Source organism: Bison bison, unplaced genomic scaffold (genome assembly GCF_000754665.1).
Source record: "Bison bison bison isolate TAMUID 2011002044 unplaced genomic scaffold, Bison_UMD1.0 scf7180017864304, whole genome shotgun sequence".
NCBI lineage: Eukaryota > Metazoa > Chordata > Mammalia > Artiodactyla > Bovidae > Bison > Bison bison.
Window position 1 is genome coordinate 13,642,240 of NW_011494876.1, and position 21,257 is coordinate 13,663,496.

Here is a 21,257-nt window from a genome sequence, read left to right on the forward strand (position 1 = left end):
GTACTCATCTCACATGCTAGTAAAGTAATGCTCAAAATTCTCCAAGCCAGGCTTCAGCAATATGTGAACTGTGAACTTCCTGATGTTCAAGCTGGTTTTAGAAAAGGCAGAGGAACCAGAGATCAAATTGCCAACATCTACTGGATCTTCGAAAAAGCAAGAGAGTTCCAGAAAAACATCTATTTCTGCTTTATTGACTATGCCAGAGCCTTTGACTGTGTGGATCAAAATAAACTGTGGAAAATTCTGAAAGAGATGGGAATACCCGACTACCTAACCTGCCTCTTGAGAAACCTATATGCAGATCAGGAAGCAACAGTTAGAACTGGAAGGCAAACTGGAACAACAGACTGGTTCCAAATAGGAAAAGGAGTACGTCAAGGCTATATATTGTCACCCTGCTTATTTAACTTATATGCAGAGTACATCATGAGAAACTCTGGCCTGGAAGAAGCACAAGCTGGAATCAAGATTGCCGGGAGAAATATCAATAACCTCAGATATGCAGATGACACCACCCTTATGGCAGAAAGGGAAGAGGAACTCAAAAGCCTCTTGATGAAAGTGAAAGAGGAGAGTGAAAAAGTTGGCTTAAAGCTCAACATTCAGAAAATGAAGATCATGGCATCTGGTCCCATCACTTCATGGGAAATAGATGCGGAAACCTTGGAAACAGTGTCAGACTTTATTTTTTGGGGCTCCAAAATCACTGCAGATGGTGACTGCAGCCATGAAAATAAAAGACACTTGGTGTTTGGAAGGAAAGTTATGACCAACCTAGACAGCATATTGAAAAGCAGAGACATTACTTTGCCAACAAAGGTCTGTCTAGTCAAGGCTGTGGTTTTTCCAGTGGTCATGTATGGATGTGAGAGTTGGACTGTGAAGAAAGCTGAGCGCCGAAGAATTGATGCTTTTGAACTGTGGTGTTGGAGAAGACTCTTGAGAATCCCTTGGACTGCAAGGAGATCCAACCAGTCCATTCTGAAGGAGATCGGCCCTGGGATTTCTTTGGAAGGAATGATGCTAAAACTGAAACTCCAGTACTTTGGCCACCTCATGCGAAGAGTTGACTCATTGGAAAAGACTCTGATGCTGGGAGGGATTGAGGGCAGGAGGAGAAGGGGACGGCGGAGGATGAGATGGCTCGATGGCATCACTGACTCAAGGGACGTGAGTCTCAGTGAACTCTGGGAGTTGGTGATGGACACGGAGGCCCGGTGTGCTGCGATTCATGGGGTCGCAAAGAGTCAGACATGACTGAGCAACTGAACTGAACTGATAGATACATTAGTGCATAAAAGAGACAACTATCCTTAGTCTCCTGGACCTTTTTTCTAGTAGGAAGGCAAACTGCAAACATGAGTAAATAAAGTATATGGTACGTTAAATTATGATGTATGCTATGGAAAGAAATAGAGCTGGATATGGGAAATCGGGAGTGCCATGGTCAAAGTAGGGTGTTCAAAACTTTACACAGGCTGATGTGTAAAGCCTCACTAAGAGTTCACAGTTGAGCCAACATTTGAAGGGACCAAGGAAGTGAGTAATATGAATATCCAGGGAGAAAGCTTTCCAGGGACAGAGAACAGCCAGTGCAAAGACTGGAGAGAGAAGCATGCCTGGGCTGTTCAGATCAGAGCTTGTGACAAAGGGAGTGGGCAATACCTGAGTTAGGTAGGAAGTACATGAGCCAGGGGATATAGTGCAAATTGTGTGAGGCTCAGAAACTGCTGAAGGGACTTGCACCTTTACTGAATTAAATGAAATACCATGGATTATTTTAAGTGCAAAAATGACATTTTTTTCCCCCTCCGCACTCCATGGCATGTATGATCTTAGTTCCCTGACCAGAGGTCAAACCTGTGTCTCCTGCAGTGGAAGTGTAGCATTTTAAATACTGAACCACGAGCGAAGTCCCCAGAAGTGACATCTGACTTAGGTCTTAGCAGAAAGGCTCTGTCTACTGATTATTAAGAATAGATTGTAAAGAGTCAAAGGTAGAAAGGCAAAATCTGCTAGGAGGCTGTTGCAATAATCTAGGCAAGAATGATGGTGTCTCAGGCCAGTAGTCAGATCCAGTTCTACAAATTAGATCCAGTTTTGAAGGGTTGAGTTGAGAGAATGTAGTCCCTGGTGGCTCAATGGTAAAGAATCTGCCAATGCAGGAGACGTGGGTTTGATTGCTGGGTTGGGATATCCTCTGGAGAAGGAAATTGCAACCCCCTCCAGTATTCCTGCCTTGGAAATCCCATGGACAGAGGAGCCTGGTGGGCTGCAGTCCATAAAGTCGCAAAGAGTTGGACACGACTGAGCAACTAAACAGCAACAATAGCAGCAAAGTGTCCAGGAGAGAGAGAGGAGTCAAGGGTGACTCCTGCATTTTGATCTGAAGAACTGAAAGTGTATATTAACTGAGATGAGGGTGCTGCTTCATGTCTGGAACCTTGAGACTTTGGGAACAGTAATAATATCAACCTTATGATATGGTTCTGAGAAATAGTACAGTATCCTGCACAGAGCAGTCAGATGTTTTTATTTTTTTCTAGTGAGATGATCAGTGGCTTTCATTAGATTTTCATGAGGTAAAGGGGTATTAGATCTTGACCTACAAGAAGGTCATGAACCATTGCCTTAAAAGCATGTCTGCCACTGATGTGATCTGACCCCAAATATTGAGGATCTGTGTGTTTATTCAGCTCATAAGTCCAATTGATAGATGCTTTGTATCTCAGGAAGAAAACTTGGGAGTCAGTTTAAACTTTTAAGTTGTATTCTTTGGTATTATGTTTAAAAAAATGTTCACTTCCTTTTTTCCCCAAATATCTTGTCATATGTTTAAAGGGGGAAAAAAAGAACCAAGAAAATTGTCTTATTATCAAAATAGTCAGTGAAACTCCTCTAAATATAGCATACCATTAAGTTTTTGGTTAGCAGAATGTTTGATAGATTAAGCCTTCAGGAATGAAATCCATCAGAATTCTAATTTAATGGAATTTCTCCATTTTTTCTCCCAAGAATTGAGAAGGTATGGGTCCGAGATGGAGCTGCATATTTTTATGGCCCCATCTTCATTCACCCAGAAGAGACGGAACATGAGCCGACAAAAATGTTCTACAAGAAAGAAGTGTTTTTGAGTAATCTGGAAGAAACCTGCCCCATGACATGTATTCTAGGTATGTATTCATACTTTTCATTTAATCACACTCATTCCACAGTTGAGTCATTGCACACTTTTTCTGTCCTGGACACTGTTCTAGGTGCTAAGTATATAGCAATAAAAAAATAAAAATCTCAGGCTTCTCAGGCACCTAACTGTGTGGAGCAGAGGCTGGGGAGCCAGTTAGTAAATTAAAATTAAATATATAGAACATCAGGTAGTAATTAGGGCAATGAATGAGAATAAAGCAGAGTACGAGGATAGAGAGTAATGTTGCAGGGAGGTTCTGGTTAGGTCATATCATCAGCAAAAGCCTCTCTGGTAGGTGACATGAGAGCAGAACCCTGAAAGAAGTGAGGAAGAAAACTATTCAAATAGCTGCTGAGATTTTACTCCTTTTAGGCACTGCAAACATCAGCTGCAGAGACCTTGAGGCAGAGTATCTGGGTGTGTTTGAGTCACAGTAAGAAAGCTTACTTCTAGTAAGGAGACAAAGGGAGCCTAAAGGGAAGACTGAAGTCTTCTTTGGTTAGAGTGACTGCAGCTGTGCAGGGTGTCTGGTAGGGAATGAGCCCTCTCAGGTGACTGGGCCCTAAGTCATGGTAGGTCATGTGCAGGGATTGAGCTTTAACAGATAAGAGTTCTTATGAGGAGTCTGAACAAAGAGGCATGTGAGCCAACATGTGTATTAGAGGAATCACTGTGGCTGCAGTATGGGGAATTGTTGTAAGAATAAGGTAGGAAGCAAGGAGAGCAATTAAAAGACATACTGTCTCTGTTGGATTAACCCTAGTAGTGTTACTGTTCAATTCCAGAAACATGAAGGTCTTGCTTTGGCTTCTGTTGAGTCATCCTCCTGAGTGTGCAAAGTGCTATTCTGCTTCTGAGATATAGTTACGTGATTCATATACTGTCACCATTTTCAGCTCTTGGGTTTCTTCTGGCCCCAAAGTAACTCAATAACTTTTTACACTAGCTGCTACCTACATCTTTTTGAGTGGTTTTCCAAAAGGTTACTAGTTACAACGTTATATTGATTACCTATGGTTGTAAAGTTGAAGAAGCTACCATGCTTATGATCAAAAGGAAATTTGCAAATTAAAAAATATTTTATTTATATATTTGGCTGCCCTGGGTCTTAGTTCTGGTGCGCAGGATCTGCCGTCTTTGTTGTGGCATACAAGACATTTAGTTGCAGCATGTGTTCACTGACCAAGGATTGAATCTGGGTCCCCTGCAGTGGAAGCACAGAGTCCTAACCACTGGACCACTAGGGAAGTCCCTAAAAAGTATTTTACACTTAGACTTCGTCTGGTTGCTTTAATGTTTATCTATATTGTTCTTTGGTGCTTTGAATTTTTTTCAGAATTGAATATGGTAATCATGTCTGAATGGCCAATAATTCAGTACATTTTCTCTTCCACTCTGGGGAGAGACAACAAAGGCTAGTGAAGTTATTAAATCCTTCTTGAGTTTCTGCAGCAGAGGTCTTCCTTTTAACTTGTGCTCTGGAGCTTTACTTCTAGTGAGGAGACAGAGGGAGCCTAAAGGGGAGACTGAGGTCTTCTTTGGTTAGGACAACTATATCATTGATTGTTTCTTGGTTATTTTCCTAGCGATGACCCTGGGGATTACATCTTAAACTTATGAAAATCTGATTTTCATATACACTATACAAAAAACTCTGTTCCTCTATAGCTCCATCCCTCTCCTTTGTGTTATTGTCAGAAATTACCTCTTTATACTTTGTGTGCCCCGTTATCATAGATTTATAATTATTGCTTTATGCATTTGTCTTTAAAATCATATAGGTTGAAAAAAAGAGAATTTGCAAACCAAAAATATATTGCCTTTTATATTTACCTATGTAGTTACCTTTACTAATGTTTTTTATTTCTTTGTATGACTACAAGTTATTATCTAATGCCTTTTCATTTCAGCCTACAGGACTCCCTTTAGCATTTCTTTTAGGACAGGTTTGCTCCCAAGAATCTCTTCTCACCTTTTGTTTATCTGGAAATGTCTTCGAGTTTTGAAGGGTATTTTTGATGTATATAGAATTCTCCATTGGCAGTTTTTTCTTTCATGTCTTTCATCACATTTGGGAAATTTTGGGCCACTGTGTCTTCAGATATTTTTTCCTGAGCTTTTCATTTTCTTCACCATCCAAGACTCCTACTATGCCTATGTGGGTCATGCTTAATGGTGTGCCTTGGATCTCTGAGATGCTCTTCATGTTTCTGTATTCTTTTTTTCTGTCTTTCTCAGACTTTTCATTTTAATTTTCCTATCTTCAAGGTCATTGATTCTTCTGTGTGTTGTTGAACCCTTCTAATAAATTTTTCATTTTAGTTATTGTACTTTTTAGCTTCAGAGTTTCTATTTCATGGTTACAACTTCTGTCTCTTTATTGATTCTCTATTTGGTGAGACATCATTCTGGTTTCTTTTAGTTCCTTGTCCTTTAGCTCTTCTGGTGTATTTAGGACAGTTGATTTAAATTCTTTGTGTAGTAAGTTCAGTGTCTAAACTTCCTCAGGGACAGTTTCTGTTCATTTTTTTTTTATCCTGTGAATGGGCCCTACTTACTTGTCTCATGCATGCCTCATAGTTTTTATTGAAGACTGGATATTGTGAATATTACCAATATAATATAACTCTGGAAATGAGATTCTACCCCCCTCCTTAAGTTTTTGTTGTCACTGCTTATTGTGAGTTGTTATTGCTTGTTTAGTGACTTTTCTAAGCTACTTTAAAGACTGTATTCTTTGTTGTGTGTTGTCACTGAAGTCTCTGTTCTACCAGCTTAGTGGTCAGCTAGTGATTTAACAGAGAATTTCTTAAGTGCTTGGATCCAAAAAAAAAAAAAACCCACCCCAAATTCCCAGCCCTTGCAACTGTACAGTGCATCTTTCTGGAGCGCACATTCAGCACTCAGCCAGAAAGTTCACAGCTCTGCCTTTATACTTACCGCTGCTTGTGCAGGCCTTGACAGTCAGCGAAAGCTGAGGACCTGGGGCCTTCTCAGGTCTTTGCTGAACATGCACCTTGCCCGTAGCATGTGCATGGCTTTCTAGATTTCCAGGAATATGTGGAAGCTTCTCAAAACTCTTATTCCCCAAACATCTCACTTCCCAGTTTTTTCTCCCAGGGTTTTCATCATGTCTACTGTTTGCCCCAACTGATATTCTTTGCCAGACCCAGCTGGTGGCAGCTATGTTTTCAACAAAAGCACCATAGCCACTTCCCTGCTACTTGGAAGTTAGGCAGCAGTTTGGAAAAAGTAAAATTGTATCCATCTCTCACATCAGCTTCAAAATAAATTCCCAGATAAAATATAGGCTTAAATGAACACAGAAGTAGTAAAGATACCAAAGGAAAGTGATGGGGAAGAAATTTTTATAATTCTTAACATCAAACCCAAAAACCATATAAGAAAGATTGATAAATTCAACTATATAAAAGTTTTAAATGTTTGGCAGAAGCAAAGACAGGTGACAACTTTGGGAAAATACATGCAGTGTATATCATAGAAAAAGATCAGATTTCATTCATATATGAAGAACTATTAAATAATTAGAAAAAAAGATCAATATCCAATAGGAAAACAGGCAAAGATTAATAGAGAGCAGAGAGAAGTGGTTCTTAAAATATGCACAACCTAAGCCAGTAGAGAAATGTTAAGTTAAAATTACCCAGACGCTACTTTCTTTAAAAAATTATCAAATTGTCAAAGATTCATATGTTTACTAGTTGACAAGAATTTAGGGAAGTGGCATTTGCCCATTTTGTGGTGGGTTTATGAATTACCATCACCTCTGTGAAAGGCAAATTTGATAATATCTACAAAAATTAAAGTGTATGTACCCTTTGACCCAGCTTTTGTACTTCTAGATGTTTATTCCTCAGGTGTACTCATTCATGTGCAAATTGGTATATGTCTTAAAGTATGTCAGTCTTGCTTCAGTGAGAGAGCAAAAATTTGGAAAAGAAACTAAACATCCACCAGTAGGGAACTAGTTGGATAAATATACTAATACCAGCAGTGATCCTTAAAATGTATTATTTTGCACCAAAATTTAGGTGTAAAACAATATGAGTGATATGCTAACCATTGTAAAGTCCCACAACTGAGACCCGATGCAGCCAAATAAACTGTTGTTGTTCACTTGCTCAGTCGTGTCTGACTCTGACCCCGTGGGCTGCAGCACACCCACTGACAGTATTGTACAACCATCAGTACTATCCATTTCTAGAACTTTTCATCATCCCAAATAGAAACTCTGTACCCATTAAGCAATAACTACTCATTTCCATCTCTTCCAGCCCCTTAATAAGCACTATTTTACTATCAGTCTCTATGAATTCTGGCTATTCTGGGTACGTTATGTAAGTGGAATCATGCAAAATTTTTCCTTTTTGAGTCAGATTTATTTTACTTAGCATAAATAAAAAATTCTCAAAATTCATCCATGGTGTAGCATGTATCCAAATTTTATTCCTTTTTGAGGCTGAAGTTTTTTATTGTATGTATATGTAACATTTTGTGTATTCATTCATCTGTTGATGGACATTTGGGTAATTTCTATATTTTGGCCAGTTGTAAATAATGCTGTTGTGAACATTGGTATATGTGTATCTGAGTCCCTGCTTTCAGTCATTTTGTATATTTACCTAGAAGTAGAATTTCTGGATCAATTTTCAGTTCAGTTCAATTGCTGAGTCGTGTCTGACTCTTTGTGACTCCATGTCCACAGGCCTCCCTGTCCTCACCAACTCCCGGAGTTTACCCAAACTGATGTCCATTGAGTCAGTGATGCCATCCAACTATCTCATCCTCTGTCGTCCCCTTCTCCTCCCACCTTCAATCTTTCCCTCCATCAGGGTCTTTACAAATGAGTCAGCTCTTCACATCAGGTAGCCAAAGTATTGGAGTTTCAGCTTCAACATCAGTCCTTCCAATGAGCACTCAGGACTGATCTCCTTTAGGATGGACTGGTTGGATCTCCTTGCAGTCCAGGGGATTCTCAAGAGTCTTCTCTAACACCACAGTTCAAAAGCATCAGTTCTTCAGCGCTCAGCTTTCTTTATAGTCCAACTCCCACATCCAGCTGTACCATTTCACATTAGCAGCAGTGACATATAGTGGTTCCAGCTTCTCCACATCCTTACCAACGCTTGGTATTTTCTGGAAGTTTCATTTGGCTTTTTTCCCTTTGTAATAGCCATCGTAATGAATGTGAAGTGGTATTTCAATTTTTATTTGTATTTTCCAAATGATTAATGATGTGAGTGAGCATCTTTTCATGAGCTTATTGGGTATTTGTATATCTTCTTTGGAGAAATGTCTGTTCAGATCATTTGCCTGTTTTTTGAGTTATTTATTTTGTTATTTCCGATTTGTCGGAGTTCTTTATGTATTCTGGATATTAGACTCTCACAAGAGATATAATTTGCAAATATTTCCCACTGTTCTGTGTGCTGTCTTTTCACTTTGTGTCCTTTGAAGCACAGAAGTTTTTCATTTTGATGAAGTCTAATTTATCTTTATTTTCTTTAGTTGCTTGTGATTTTAATGTCACATTTATGAAACCATTGCCTAATAGAGGGTCACAAAGGTTTATACCTATGTTTTTCTATAAGAGTTTTATAGTTGTGTCTCTTACATTAAGGTCTCTGATCCATTTTGAATTAATCTGTGTATATGGCATATAGTAGGCTTCTAGCTCCATTCGTTTGCATGTGGTAATCCAGTTGTTCCAGCACTGCCTGTTAAAGAGTCTATTCTTTCCCCAATTGAATTGTCTTGACACCCTTGTCAAAAATCAGTTACCTGTAAAAACTCAGTTATATGGATTTATTTCTAGACTTTTAATTCTAGTCTATTGATCTGCATATCTGTCCTTACATCTTATACCCTTTAAATCTTCTAATTTTAATCATTTGAATGTATTAATTTAAAGGTTTAAAATAATTGTTATCTATGACCACAGTAACTCTTTAATTTCTCTCCAAAATTTTTCTCTTTCAGGAAAATGTGCTGTGTTGTCATTCAAGGACTTCCTCTCCTGCAGGCCAACTGAAATTCCAGAAAATGACATTCTGCTTTGTGAGAGCCGCTACAACGAGAGTGACAAGCAGATGAAGAAATTTAAGGGACTGAAGAGATTTTCACTCTCTGCTAAAGTGGTAGATGATGAAATTTATTACTTCAGGTAAAGTTGAAAAAACTAAAAAAGAGCACTTCAGCTCCTTTGATATCAGTAAAACATATCAAAATTGCATAGTCCACAGTGGGTTTTTATTGTTTTTTATTAGGTCTTAAACTAGAGCAATAGACATTTCAAACAGAACATATTAATTAATTTAATTAAATATTAAAGGAAAATCCTCACAATCTGCTGAGATGTGGTGACTGCTGGATCAGTCCTCTTTGTGTAGACTTCAATAATTGTAATATGGAGGCAGAAATCTTTGATTCTGGTATGCATAATCTATTAAGAGATTGTGTAGTTCTGTGAACTGCGAAAGTTCTTCTTAGTATTTATAGGCAACTAGATCTTAGCTTTCAGTCCAGTGCTTTTGTTGGGTATTCAGCAGAATCCCTTAAAAACACACATTTGAGAACTTCCCTGGTGGTCCAGTACTTAAGAATCCACCTTTCAATGCAAGGGACACAGGTTCGATTCCTGGTCAGGAAACTAAGACCCCACATGCCACAGGGTGACTAAGTTCGCACACTGCACTAAAGATCCCGTATGCCTCAACTAAGACCTGATACAGCCAAATAAATAAATATTTTTTAAAAAAAGCAAGCATCTGTAAGTAGATGTGACTTTATATGTTTTAATTATTTCCCTTGTGGACTTAAAGAGTGGACATTGCACGTTACAGAAAGTTGGTTCTAGGTATTAAGGCAGAACATTGCTTTCCAATCCATCCTGGAGTAGTGTCAGGTGATTTCATTTTATTTATTCATTTATTTTTATGTCCCTTCTTCTAGAAAACCGATTGTTCCTCAGAAGGAGCCCTCACCTTTATTGGAAAAGAAGATCCAGTTGCTAGAAGCTAAATTTGCTGAGTTAGAAGGTGGAGATGATGATATTGAAGAGATGGGAGAAGAGGATAGTGAGGTCATTGAGCCTCCCTCTCTACCTCAACTTCAGACTCCCCTGGCCAGTGAGCTGGATCTCATGCCCTACACACCCCCACAGGTGAAGGTGGCGGCTTCCTGTTACTTGTCTTATTCCTAGCTCTGGTTTGCAGTAAAAAGAAAGGAGACATCCAGCCCCTCCATTATGGGAGCTTCAACCTAGAATTCTTCAAGAAGTAACAGATTTTTTAATTTTTTCCTCTCTTGATGCCACTAATAATTTAAAATGTAGTATCTTTATAAAAAAGTTTCATAGATAGCTGGCTTTAGTGGCAGGTTTAGTTAGAAAGCTCTCCTTGTCTTGCATTGAAAAAAAAAAAAAAACAATGAGGAATTGCATCGTCCTCTTACTCTAGCTTTTATTGCTCATACCTTTTTAAGTCTCTTTCTTTAGGACCCCATCTTTTGGTTAAGGTGATCCCTATAGGTATTTTCTTCTCATTTAGAATTTTCTCAAGCCTTGATTGTGAGGTCACCATTATAGATTGCAGTCATGGAATTCAGTGGAACTTCCATTTTTCTTATATGGTCAGAGGCCAGAAATAGCTGTGTTTTGAATAAGAAAATGAACTATAAACTGAAGATGTCTGTAGAACAGTAGCTATTAAATTGCACATTTTTGGCTTACAAAAACCTTTAGTAATTGACGAGATGCAGTGTTCTGATGCATTATAAGAGCTTTCTGTCTTACAGTCTACGCCCAAATCTGCCAAAGGCAGTGCAAAGAAGGAAGGCTCCAAACGGAAGATCAACATGAGTGGCTACATCCTGTTCAGCAGTGAGATGAGAGCTGTGATTAAGGCCCAGCACCCAGACTATTCTTTTGGGGAGCTCAGCCGACTGGTGGGGACAGAGTGGAGAAACCTTGAGACAGCCAAGAAAGCAGAATATGAAGGTAAATAGAGCATAGGCACAACTGTCTGAGCTTTGTAAGCGAGGGGGTGTTTTCAGCAGTGCACGAGCTTAGGTTAAATCTCTTGTTCTTACCACTTGCACATGAACTTTGTGTTGGGGGCTGTCTCAAGTGGCTCCCATCCAGCAGTTTAAGTGTCAGCCTTGTCCCAGCTGAGCAAGTGCTGCCTCTGACTTGGCCTCTGATCCTAGTGTGTTGGTTTTTTTTTTTTCCAAAAATTTCTCAAATATTTAGCTGTTTAAAAAATTGCATGATTTTTTTTTCTTTTATTAAATCCTGTAAGCACACATGTGTTGAGCTGGGGAATGATTGTACAAGGATGTTAGATACAGTTTTAGTTAAAATTTCATCTGAAATGGGGCTTTTAAAATCAGTGATCTTCTATTATGGCTCTTGACAAGCCATATAAACTCCAGACTGAGGCTTGGCTGAAGCACCTGGTTTTCTACGCCTTTCCTGGCCTGTGCTGCATTCATAGCTACTTTTAAGGTACTTGGGTACTCTTTGATAAAGCTCAACTGCCTTCATTTTTCTTTTACTCTATAATTAAATTATTTAGGGCTGTGAGCTATCATTCAAGGATTTGGTGGTTCATAGCCATTAGGGACAGATACTAAATAGAGATTTTTTGTTTTTTAATATTAGGCATGACTTAAATAAGGAAATGAGTAGTAAACATTAGGTTAGGCAGGATGATTGCCCTCAGAGCTATATTTTTTTCATTTGGAATTGTATACAGTGCTTCATGTTGACAGTTATAAAGCCCTGTCTCAAATAACCACAGTGATCACCATTACCCTTCTTGACAGGGTCCAAACCCATTATTTTTCAACAACCATAAATAAATTAATTATCAAGGCTGCCTCCTTTGTTAAACTTTATGGAGTTTCCAAAGAAACTCCTTTTTTAAAAGAAAAGTTTACTCCTTTGATTTTTTATATAGTTGATTTTTAAAATTATCTGACAGGCTTCCCCAAGGATCTTCTGTAGAACCCTAATCCTACAAGATGTTCAGCCAGAAAAAAATTGTGGCAAAAGCAGTTTGAGAAGCACTCCAAACACTTCTCTCTTGGAAACTTACAGTGCATATTGCCATATTAAAGTCTTTAAACGTGCAGTTAAGAACCTGTTTTTTTCCCACCTGGCATTTTCTGAAATTGATCAGGTATTCATGTAATATCTGCTAATATCCTGAGGAACTAATATTTCATGGAACATTCTTTGAGAAATCATAGTCAGTTCTATAAGAACCTACAACCTTGGAGAGCATTGGTATTAGTTAAGACCCAGATATATCACTCAGTTAGAGGAGTGTTTCAAACGAAGCTCACATGGCTATAAAGCCTGATCCAGGACAAAATGAAGCCAGTACTGCTCGGCTGGTTACTTAGAGTGTGAACAAGAGCGAGAAATGTGTCTGGAGATAACGTAAAAATGCTGGAGCCAAACTGAAGAGAAGGAAGAGTGACGACTTCTGGGAAATTCTCCCAGATTTTAAGGGGAGTCTGAAATTCAGTGAGAACTTAGCGAGAGGAGTTATGTGACTCACCAGTGTCTGCCTGAGACACAAAGTCTGAGCTTGTGGTGTTCTGACCCACTCAGTTCAAAACCCAAAGTTTGGAGTTCGGCTGACTTCATTTAATAATTCTCTTTTTTTTTTTTTTTTTATAATTCTCTTTTCTAAGACAGCCTAACTGGGCTCCTCCCAGAAAGAACCAGCAGGTCCAATATTCCATCCCCAGGCTTGAACTCTTCTTTTTTCAACTTCATTTTTTTGCTCTCCCATTTTACTGTTTCATTTGTGTAATGAAGATATGAGAACTTAATGTGGGGTTCTAGGTCATCAGTGTCTCACTTTTTTTGTTTTGTTTTTTAAACGCTAGTTCAAGGAAATGGGTTGTTAAAATGGCCTTTGTCCCTCACACTCATTGTACAGAGGATCTGTACACTGGGACAGGGTAGTGAGTGATGACAAGTCTCTGCAGGTAACTGTCGCAGCCAAGGAAGCTTTGACTTGCTTGACTTTCACATTCTTAAACAAAGGAGGACTGGAACCGTTGCTTCTCGATGCTCTTTAAAGCCATGTGACCGTGAGCTATCTGCCCCCTCCTTATATCAGCCAGCGGTACCCTTTTGAATTTCATGTTGGAGGGTTAACGTGTGGCAGTTGGAGTTTGATGCCAGGAAATCAGGGCTACTGCTGGTTCTCTCTGTATTCTTGGACAAGTCACTATCTGTCTCCCAGTCTCAATTTGTCCATGTGAAGAGTGGAAAGGATTTCCTATTTATGGATGGTGAAGCAAAGTCAACCTTTATTGTGGGAGCTTTGGTAATGCACATTTCTAGAGCTCGCTAGTCAGAGTCCAGCCTTGCCAGCTCCTGAAAAGACTGGGAGTTGTGATTGTTGGGGCTGCTGGCCATGGAGATGCAGAAAGAGTAGCTCCGAGGAGTGAAGGATGTAGCAAGGATGTTCCACAGCCCAGAACTGGCACACAAGCTAATGCTCCTTTCGCATTTTGGATGAAATAAGTATGAATTCTGAAACTTCTGCTGATTTAGGATGACTTATGGTCAGTATTGAACTCAGCTTCAGGAAACCTGGTTCTGTCCGTACATTGTCCATTGCTTCATATGTGTATACATAGTATTTCCTGCTTCTGATGACTGTAGCCTGGAGTATCATGCATTTTTTCCCCTTGGGGTTTATTAAACATGACCTCTTCATTAGAATGTACACATTAGCATTTATTTTTCTAAAACCTTCTGGAGGAGGCAGTAAGGTACTTTTCCCTTACAGAGTTAATTTTCTTCAGCTGCTAAACCCCATGACACTAATGACAAGAGTCCTCAAATCTTAGTAAAATTGGGTGCAACGTATCAGGAAAATATAGTAAGTAATAATTGTGCCAAAAATTATAATGGGCCATGGAATTGCTTCATGTTGAAATTTTTTAAAAATTTGTAATGCTATTAATACTAGAATAATGGTAGCGCTTCTCATCTTCAGGGTGCCTTGTGAGATTAACCATGTTGGTTATGCTGGTGACGTTTTTAAATAAAATCTGTGCTTTCTGAATGTGTGTTGCAGTCTTAACATTCTTGAAATCTTTGCAGACCAGTTCTCAAGATGGGATAGGAAAGCTGGACTCTAGGTTACCAAGTGAAATCGGCCCGACTCCTCCTGTGTTGAGACTAGTCATCTACTGTTCCTTCCATTGAGACAGAACTGTTGCCTGTGTTTTTTTTTTTTGTTGTTTTTTTGTTTTTTTTTTTTTAACTAGTCCTGTTGAATGCAATGGATGGTATTTTGAATTCCTGGGTTAAAAACAGAATTGAAAATCTGAAATGCCTTTACAGAGCGGGCAGCTAAAGTTGCTGAGCAGCAGGAGAGAGAGCGAGCAGCACAGCAACAGCAGCCGAGTGCTTCTCCCCGAGCAGGCACCCCTGTGGGGGCTCTCATGGGGGTGGTGCCACCACCAACACCAATGGGGATGCTCAATCAGCAGTTGACACCTGTTGCAGGTAAAAACAGGAGCTAAGACCATTTTTTTTTCCACTTTAAGAAATTCCTTCATTTTTTTTTTTTTTTTTTTTCTCCAACGAGGAGTAGGCCACAATCTCTAGGCTCTTCTCATGACAGATTCAGAGTTTGAATCATCCATGTTGTCCTTATATCGCCTTTCCCTTATGGGCAATGCCTCCCCTCTGCCCCAGAAATGGGCCCTGGGCCCAACCCTGGGAATTGGTAGAGAGCAGCTCTCCCCTGGCTGTGGGCATGGTCTGGCGATATTCCGCACCCCAGACTGCTCTGGATAGAGTTCTACAGCAGAAAATACAAACAGACCCTGGATTCTGTTCTGGAGGGACTCCCAAGAGGAAACACAAAACTAGTCTTAAGGAGATGATGATTTTCCCGTCTCATCCTAGTATTCAGTTTGCCTTGTTCTGCTGCAGCCATCCTTTAGAAGATTGACCATTTAAAAGGATTTTTGACAGTGAATTATAAATCCTTTCTTGGTCACCAATGTGCATGACTGCTAAGTAGAATACAAAGTCCTTATTCAATTCATTGTGCCCACTCTGTAATGCTTTTCTATTTAATTACATTAAACTGCATTTTCTGTTAGTATCCCAGTCACATATTTTTCCAAAAAGAAAAGAAAATGATGAATGTGGTTTGCTTGTGTGTGTTGTCTCTGGTTCTGGTAGCCATGGCAAAATTGGCCATTATTGAATTGAATATTCTTGTCTGACATGTCTCCAATGAGAAGCCTGCAGACCACTTCTCAGGTCCCTCTTTTGTGATCTCTCTAAGCCTGGTGAGGTCCATCCAAGCTGTGTTTCTTCTTAAGCAAGCAGTCTGACCTCTTTGCAGGGAGTCCAAGATAGTGTTGTTCAAGACAAGCTCTTGGGATGCTGTTTTGGTTTTCGCTTTTTTTTTTTTTTTTTTTGCTTTTCAAGGCAGAGTAGCATAGGATAACTTTTCCATTGTTGCTCCTACCTTTTGTGATGGCAAGTTCTCAGATGCACTATCGCTGAAGTCAGCAGTTGCACTCGCCAAAGCACATCTGAATCATGGCTTTCAGTACTCTCAGTGTAACTGATGTTGATCTAACAAATCTCATAATCGCCTGCTCTATTCCATGGCCCATTTTGGTTAATGGGGTTCCAGAGGTTTTTAGAAATCAGACCTTGAACATGGGGACTTTGAAAGTTAGAATTCCCTCATTGACATTCTCTTTTGTTCTATTTGATGTGTGATATTCTAGCACTGTGCCCTTGACTAAAAAGCCCAGGGACACATTAACAAAATGAATTCAAACAGCTAAAAACATTAAAAAAACAGCAGCTGCAGCATTTTAGCTCCCTGTTGGGGAATGACTTCATAGAACTCTGATGGGTGAGGAGGGCGGGCCCCCCTTCCAGAAAGCCCCTGCTCCATTATTAAGCATATGGTGCCCAGACTTCTGGGCCATGGGAGTGCAGGGCAAGCATTCTCTACAGGAACCAGTCTTTGGTCCACAGCAGGAATTTTGCCGCCAAGAGGGTGATTTTTTTCATGGGTTTACAGGTTGCATAGTGCCTGATTCTTAGCCTTGTTGCTGTCTGAGATCAGCTTTGCTTACAAGCATTGAAGCTCATTTGAACACATGTGACTGGGATAATAAATGCCAAAGTACAGTTTAATGAAGACAAGTGTCATGTCTTTCGGTTCTTAATAATTTCTTCAACCACAGCCTGTGTAGGCTGCGTTCAGATGGGCTTTTGTAATTGAAAGCAAAGCCTCCTAACATTCTTACATTCCCAACTACTTATCCCTAAAAACTATCTGGTGGAAATGGTTAAAAGACAGTTTGGTAGCGTTGCATCTCCTCATAAGTATGGTGTCTGTTCTTCACTCTCTGAACTCTACTTTAAGAAAAAGGAAATTCATAGTCCTAGTTTATGTACAGAGGTATTGTTGTTTAAAACTTATTTTAATTATTTGTGTAATTGTAGGTTTCTTAGCTTAGATATGACCAGTGAGGCAAGCTGAATCAGTCTCAAGAGTTTTCAGTAATTTTATAGCGTCAAAGGACTAAAAATAAATACCTCTCAAACAATTCTTCAGGGAAAGTCAAAAAGTAAAATTCTTAGAATCTGCAGTTTTCTGCTATATCTAGAATCCCTCTATAATACAAAGAGAATTATATAAAGATGAGGTTTCGCACCAATTCCTCAACGCTCCCTTTGTGCAAGAAGCTGTGACCAAAGATGATTGCATTTTGGGGGGAGCCTTGTGTTTTGTTCATTGTGATCATTTCAAATCCCAGAAAAAATCAATTTGTTTTTCTTGATTTAAAAAATGTCATGTGGCTTTAAAGTTCTTTTGATAGGTGAGTCTTTGACATTTTGAAATTTTCTTCTTCTTTTCACTCTTTTTGCCAAAAATACTTGTTTCTTGAAATTCTTCCCTAGCTAGCAGAAAATATTTTGTGTTGTGACGATGCACTTTGAAAATAAAGGAATGAAAACCTCTGTTCAGAAAAATTCTGTACCTCCTTTATAATGTTCCCTGTTAACTGAAGGTCTGTGAGGACATTTGTGTGCTTGGAGACAATGATGACAATTGGCATTTTCTCATGTCAGCAGAGCCTGATTCTCCAGCTGTTCCTTCTAAGGTCTGCGCACAAGCTGCTGAGTGACCTGGGCTTAGGTTGGCTTGGGGGGCTGGGAGCGGGGGGAGGTTTTATCTTTATTTTATCATGTTTGGAAATCTAAAGATGAAGCATCAGTCATTGTGATGACTCTTAGCTGTTCCCCAGCTCAAGCTCAAGCATGCTCCATTCTTACCAGCAGTGGTGGGGCTAGAAGGGAGGAGGAATGGACACAGAAGTCTTAAAAACTTCTTGCCCACCTTCCCCCGTGCTGGAGAACCATGCTTTGTGATCAGGGCTGTGCGCCTCATTTCCTCCATTTCAGTTTCCCCTCATGTGTACCCGTGATAGGCATATGAGTGTGGGCATAGTGGAATGATGGGGTTTATACTGTTCAGTAGAATCGCAGTAGACAGAACTGGTCACTCTGTTTGAACAGCTTGCAGTAATCATGACCTTGGGAAGGCTGTTACTACTTCTCTTTATTATTTAACTGAAAACATGCAGTGTATTTATCCCAGGGAGAATAACTACAAATAATAATATACTAAGTACTAATTCATCCAGAAATATATTTCAATTTGTAATGTTTTATTTTGTTCATTATTGCAACAAAATAATTGCACTAATTGTTATATCATGCAGTACTAAGGGCGCTTTATTCATTAGTAGTGCATGTGGGGGGGGGTTGTTATTACTTAGTTCATGTTGCATGTTAATGATGCATGTCTGAAATTTGTTGTGTCCTTCAAGGCATGATGGGTGGCTATCCGCCAGGCCTTCCACCTTTGCAGGGCCCAGTTGATGGCCTTGTTAGCATGGGCAGCATGCAGCCACTTCACCCTGGGGGGCCTCCACCCCACCATCTTCCGCCAGGTGTGCCCGGCCTCCCGGGCATCCCACCACCGGGTAAGAACTTCATCCTCATTCACTCATTAATCTCATCTTCATACTCTCTTTTTCTCCCTCAGCCATTTGTTCCAGGAGGTACCTGCTGCCCATGTGGGCAGGCCTTCCCTCACTGAGAACCCCAGGGATTTCAGCCGCAGGACCTGTCCTGTGTGTTGAGTAGGTGGCTCAGCACCTTTGTCCTTGAGCACTGGCTGCCTAGCAGCAGCACAGGACACATGACAATAAACTAGACTAAGCAGATGAGGGGGCAAGAGGCGCGCTCTGGAACCCCTCAAACAGTTCGGCATACGCTTAGAAAGCAGACTCAGCCTAGACAGTCATGGTCTGCTCTAGTGAATGAAGTTTCCCAAATGGCTAGTTCAGAGTCACATACGAAAAGCAGTTTTTGCTCCTGAATCCATTTCTTGCTCTGGTTCAGTTCTTATCTCAAAGGGTCTTTTGTATAGAATCCTTGCTCCATCTTTTGCTTTTCAAACAACACCTCCCCTCTAAGGGGATTACAGAGTTGCTAATGTAGGACTCTTCAGAAACTCTTCAGTCAGTCCTTCTAGGAACAGAAGAAAGAACCTGCACTGAACTAGTTTTCTGTGTCTGAGTCCTCAAAGAAGCATGACATAGCATTTAAAGAACAGCACAGTCCACCCTGGTAACTGTAGACACTGGTTCGTCTGTCAGCAGAAGCCCAGAAGTTATGTCATATAGAAACATATAAATGGAGTTCAGAAATAGGTACAGTTTTACTTTATAATTAATTAGCAAATTGAAAGATTATTACGAATGGAAAAATCACCAGTTCCCATCATATGCAAAAAAAATAAATAAATAAATAACCCTTAGACATAATCTAGTTGGAGGGAAAGTGGCCTCAGGATAACTTGGAATAGCCTTTGATCTATTATCCAAAATATTAGCTAAAGACCTGGCCCAGATGACAGAATATAGAAACATTAGATTTGCTTATAACAGTCTTGGCTGTACCAGTCCCGCAGCTATGAAGAGTTCCAAACGATGCTTCACAGGGTGTGCCCCGCAGTACATAGGGTCAGCCAACCTGGGGGCTTGGCCCAGCGTCTCCAGTGACACTCTGTGATGTGAGTGGTACTTAGAAAATGGCCACAACTCCCAGAAATGTTTGATGCAGACCTAACCAGAGGAAGAAACGTTTGTGGGAGTGGGTGTTTCATTATGGAAGTGGTGGACTGTGAGTGAGTTGGACTATGTCAGTCATAAAATGGGTGTGCCCCTGTGGCAGGTAGAGTTGGCTTTAATTCTGTGCCCTGTCCCCTTGGCATAGAGTGTCTGACTGAGCAGTCAGACAAGGCTGGAGGTGACCCCCAGGTGTGTGTGTTACTTGGTAGGAACCACACCTAAGTCCAGTACCCTCTAGGTAACTGGTCTTTTGGTGGGTATTGGGGGACAGATGTTTCCCTGTCCCCCTTCTCCAGATTCTAAATGCATTTGAAGAAAGCATAACATACCTCATGACAGGGAGACAGGGAAGATCCTCTCTTAATGTTTACCCACACATGTCCGACCAGGCTTCAAGGAGAGGAGGTTTCATGAACTCCTCTGGCGAGTCAGCCCACAGTCTCACCAGCTGCCCCATGGCATGGCATTTGTAACCAGGAAGCAAAGGGGGTTGGTTGCTGATTTGTTTGTGCTGCCCTGCAAAGATTGATACAGACAGCTCAGGGAGCCCCCAGTGTTGTGAAATATAAAGTGCGTGAGTGTCCTGGCGGGCCTGGGGGGCAGAGGTTAATAATATGTTGCTGGAATAGCAACTTACCCACTGCATCCTCTTCATTCACTCACAAATAATCGCTAGGATCCTACTCTTATGATCCAGGTACCCTTCTGGGCCCTTGGAATATCAAAATCCCTGCTTTGTAAACAGAAAGTTTGTTTTCACTTACTATTTTCTCTTTAACAGATGTGTAATACTTCTTGATATTTAGCAATTCTGAACCTTAGTGAGTCAGTTCTGCCTGGTCAAAATACACCATTTTGAATCCAGAGAAACTATAGAATGCAAAGCTAGCTCTTATTCATCCTTCTCTGCAGCTAGCTGGACTTGTTTAAGGTTTAAACATCATCTCACCAGGGTTTTGATTGTATTAATAGTTTGTTGGTTTTTAGCGAACTGGGTCTCTTGCCTGTTTCTCTGTTTTCATGAGACTAGAAAATGGATGATCCTGAGATTAAAATAGCTCCAGATGCTAAATTTAGGATATCACATTATTATCAACCAGGACGTATGAGACAGAAATTGCTTGTGAGGAGTCACCAGAAGTTTATACAAAGACCAAATGTAGTGAGACCATGGAATCTTTCTCTTTCCCTTTGTCATTTTGCATTTGAGGTGATAGCACCAAGGGCTGCCCTGCTTCCAGATGATCCCTTTTCAAAGTGCCGCTCTCTCAGAGGGCAGTGTCCCCTCTCTGCCAACATCAGTGACTCCAGTCAGAACCAGAGTGCTGATAGCCTGTGAGGGGACAGCAGGAATGTGTCTCCAGCCTCCACAAAGGTCATTGAAGTGTGTACTTGCACAGCCTCTTCCCTTAGGCCCCTGCTGTCCCAACACACTGCATACAGCTGAGCCTGGTTGCAGTGCTCTTACTGCCGAAATTAAACACAGGCTTCAGGTGCTGGAAACTGTTGTTGAAAGATAAAGGCCTTGAAAATAGAGTTGCATTCTGACTATAGCTTACCTAGGGAAATATTAGAATTCTCTGCAGAGTTCAAATTATTTCTCAGCCATGAGTAATTAATGTACATCTGACAAACTCTCCTAGCTTTGTATTTAGAGTACCTAGAAAACAAAAGAACATGAATTTTCTATATGATGCTACATCCTGTTTTGGGTGCTTAGGGTTCCTGTCCACAAAGACTCAGGGCAGTGATCATAGGTTTGCATTTTAAATGACATTTCTTATCAGACAGTTTTTCAGTCTTCTCATCCCAGAACCTCTAATTGTGCCTGTAA

At 40.3% G+C, this 21,257-nt stretch overlaps 1 protein-coding gene across 18 annotated transcripts in view; it reads left to right on the plus strand.

The window, feature by feature from the left end:
• Nucleotides 1-21,257, plus strand: part of PBRM1 (polybromo 1) — a 107,028-nt gene that overhangs the window by 80,702 nt on the left and 5,069 nt on the right. For 13 of the 18 annotated variants that reach the window (XM_010851720.1, XM_010851713.1, XM_010851727.1 and 10 more), the window contains 6 exons: nucleotides 3,019-3,176; nucleotides 9,191-9,374; nucleotides 10,163-10,373; nucleotides 11,006-11,207; nucleotides 14,583-14,747; nucleotides 18,116-18,271. In XM_010851720.1, coding sequence (XP_010850022.1) covers nucleotides 3,019-3,176; nucleotides 9,191-9,374; nucleotides 10,163-10,373; nucleotides 11,006-11,207; nucleotides 14,583-14,747; nucleotides 18,116-18,271 — 1,076 coding nt within the window. The remainder of the gene's footprint in view (nucleotides 1-3,018; nucleotides 3,177-9,190; nucleotides 9,375-10,162; nucleotides 10,374-11,005; nucleotides 11,208-14,582; nucleotides 14,748-18,115; nucleotides 18,272-21,257) is intronic. The other 5 variants (XM_010851725.1, XM_010851726.1, XM_010851728.1 and 2 more) reach the window with 2 other exon arrangements.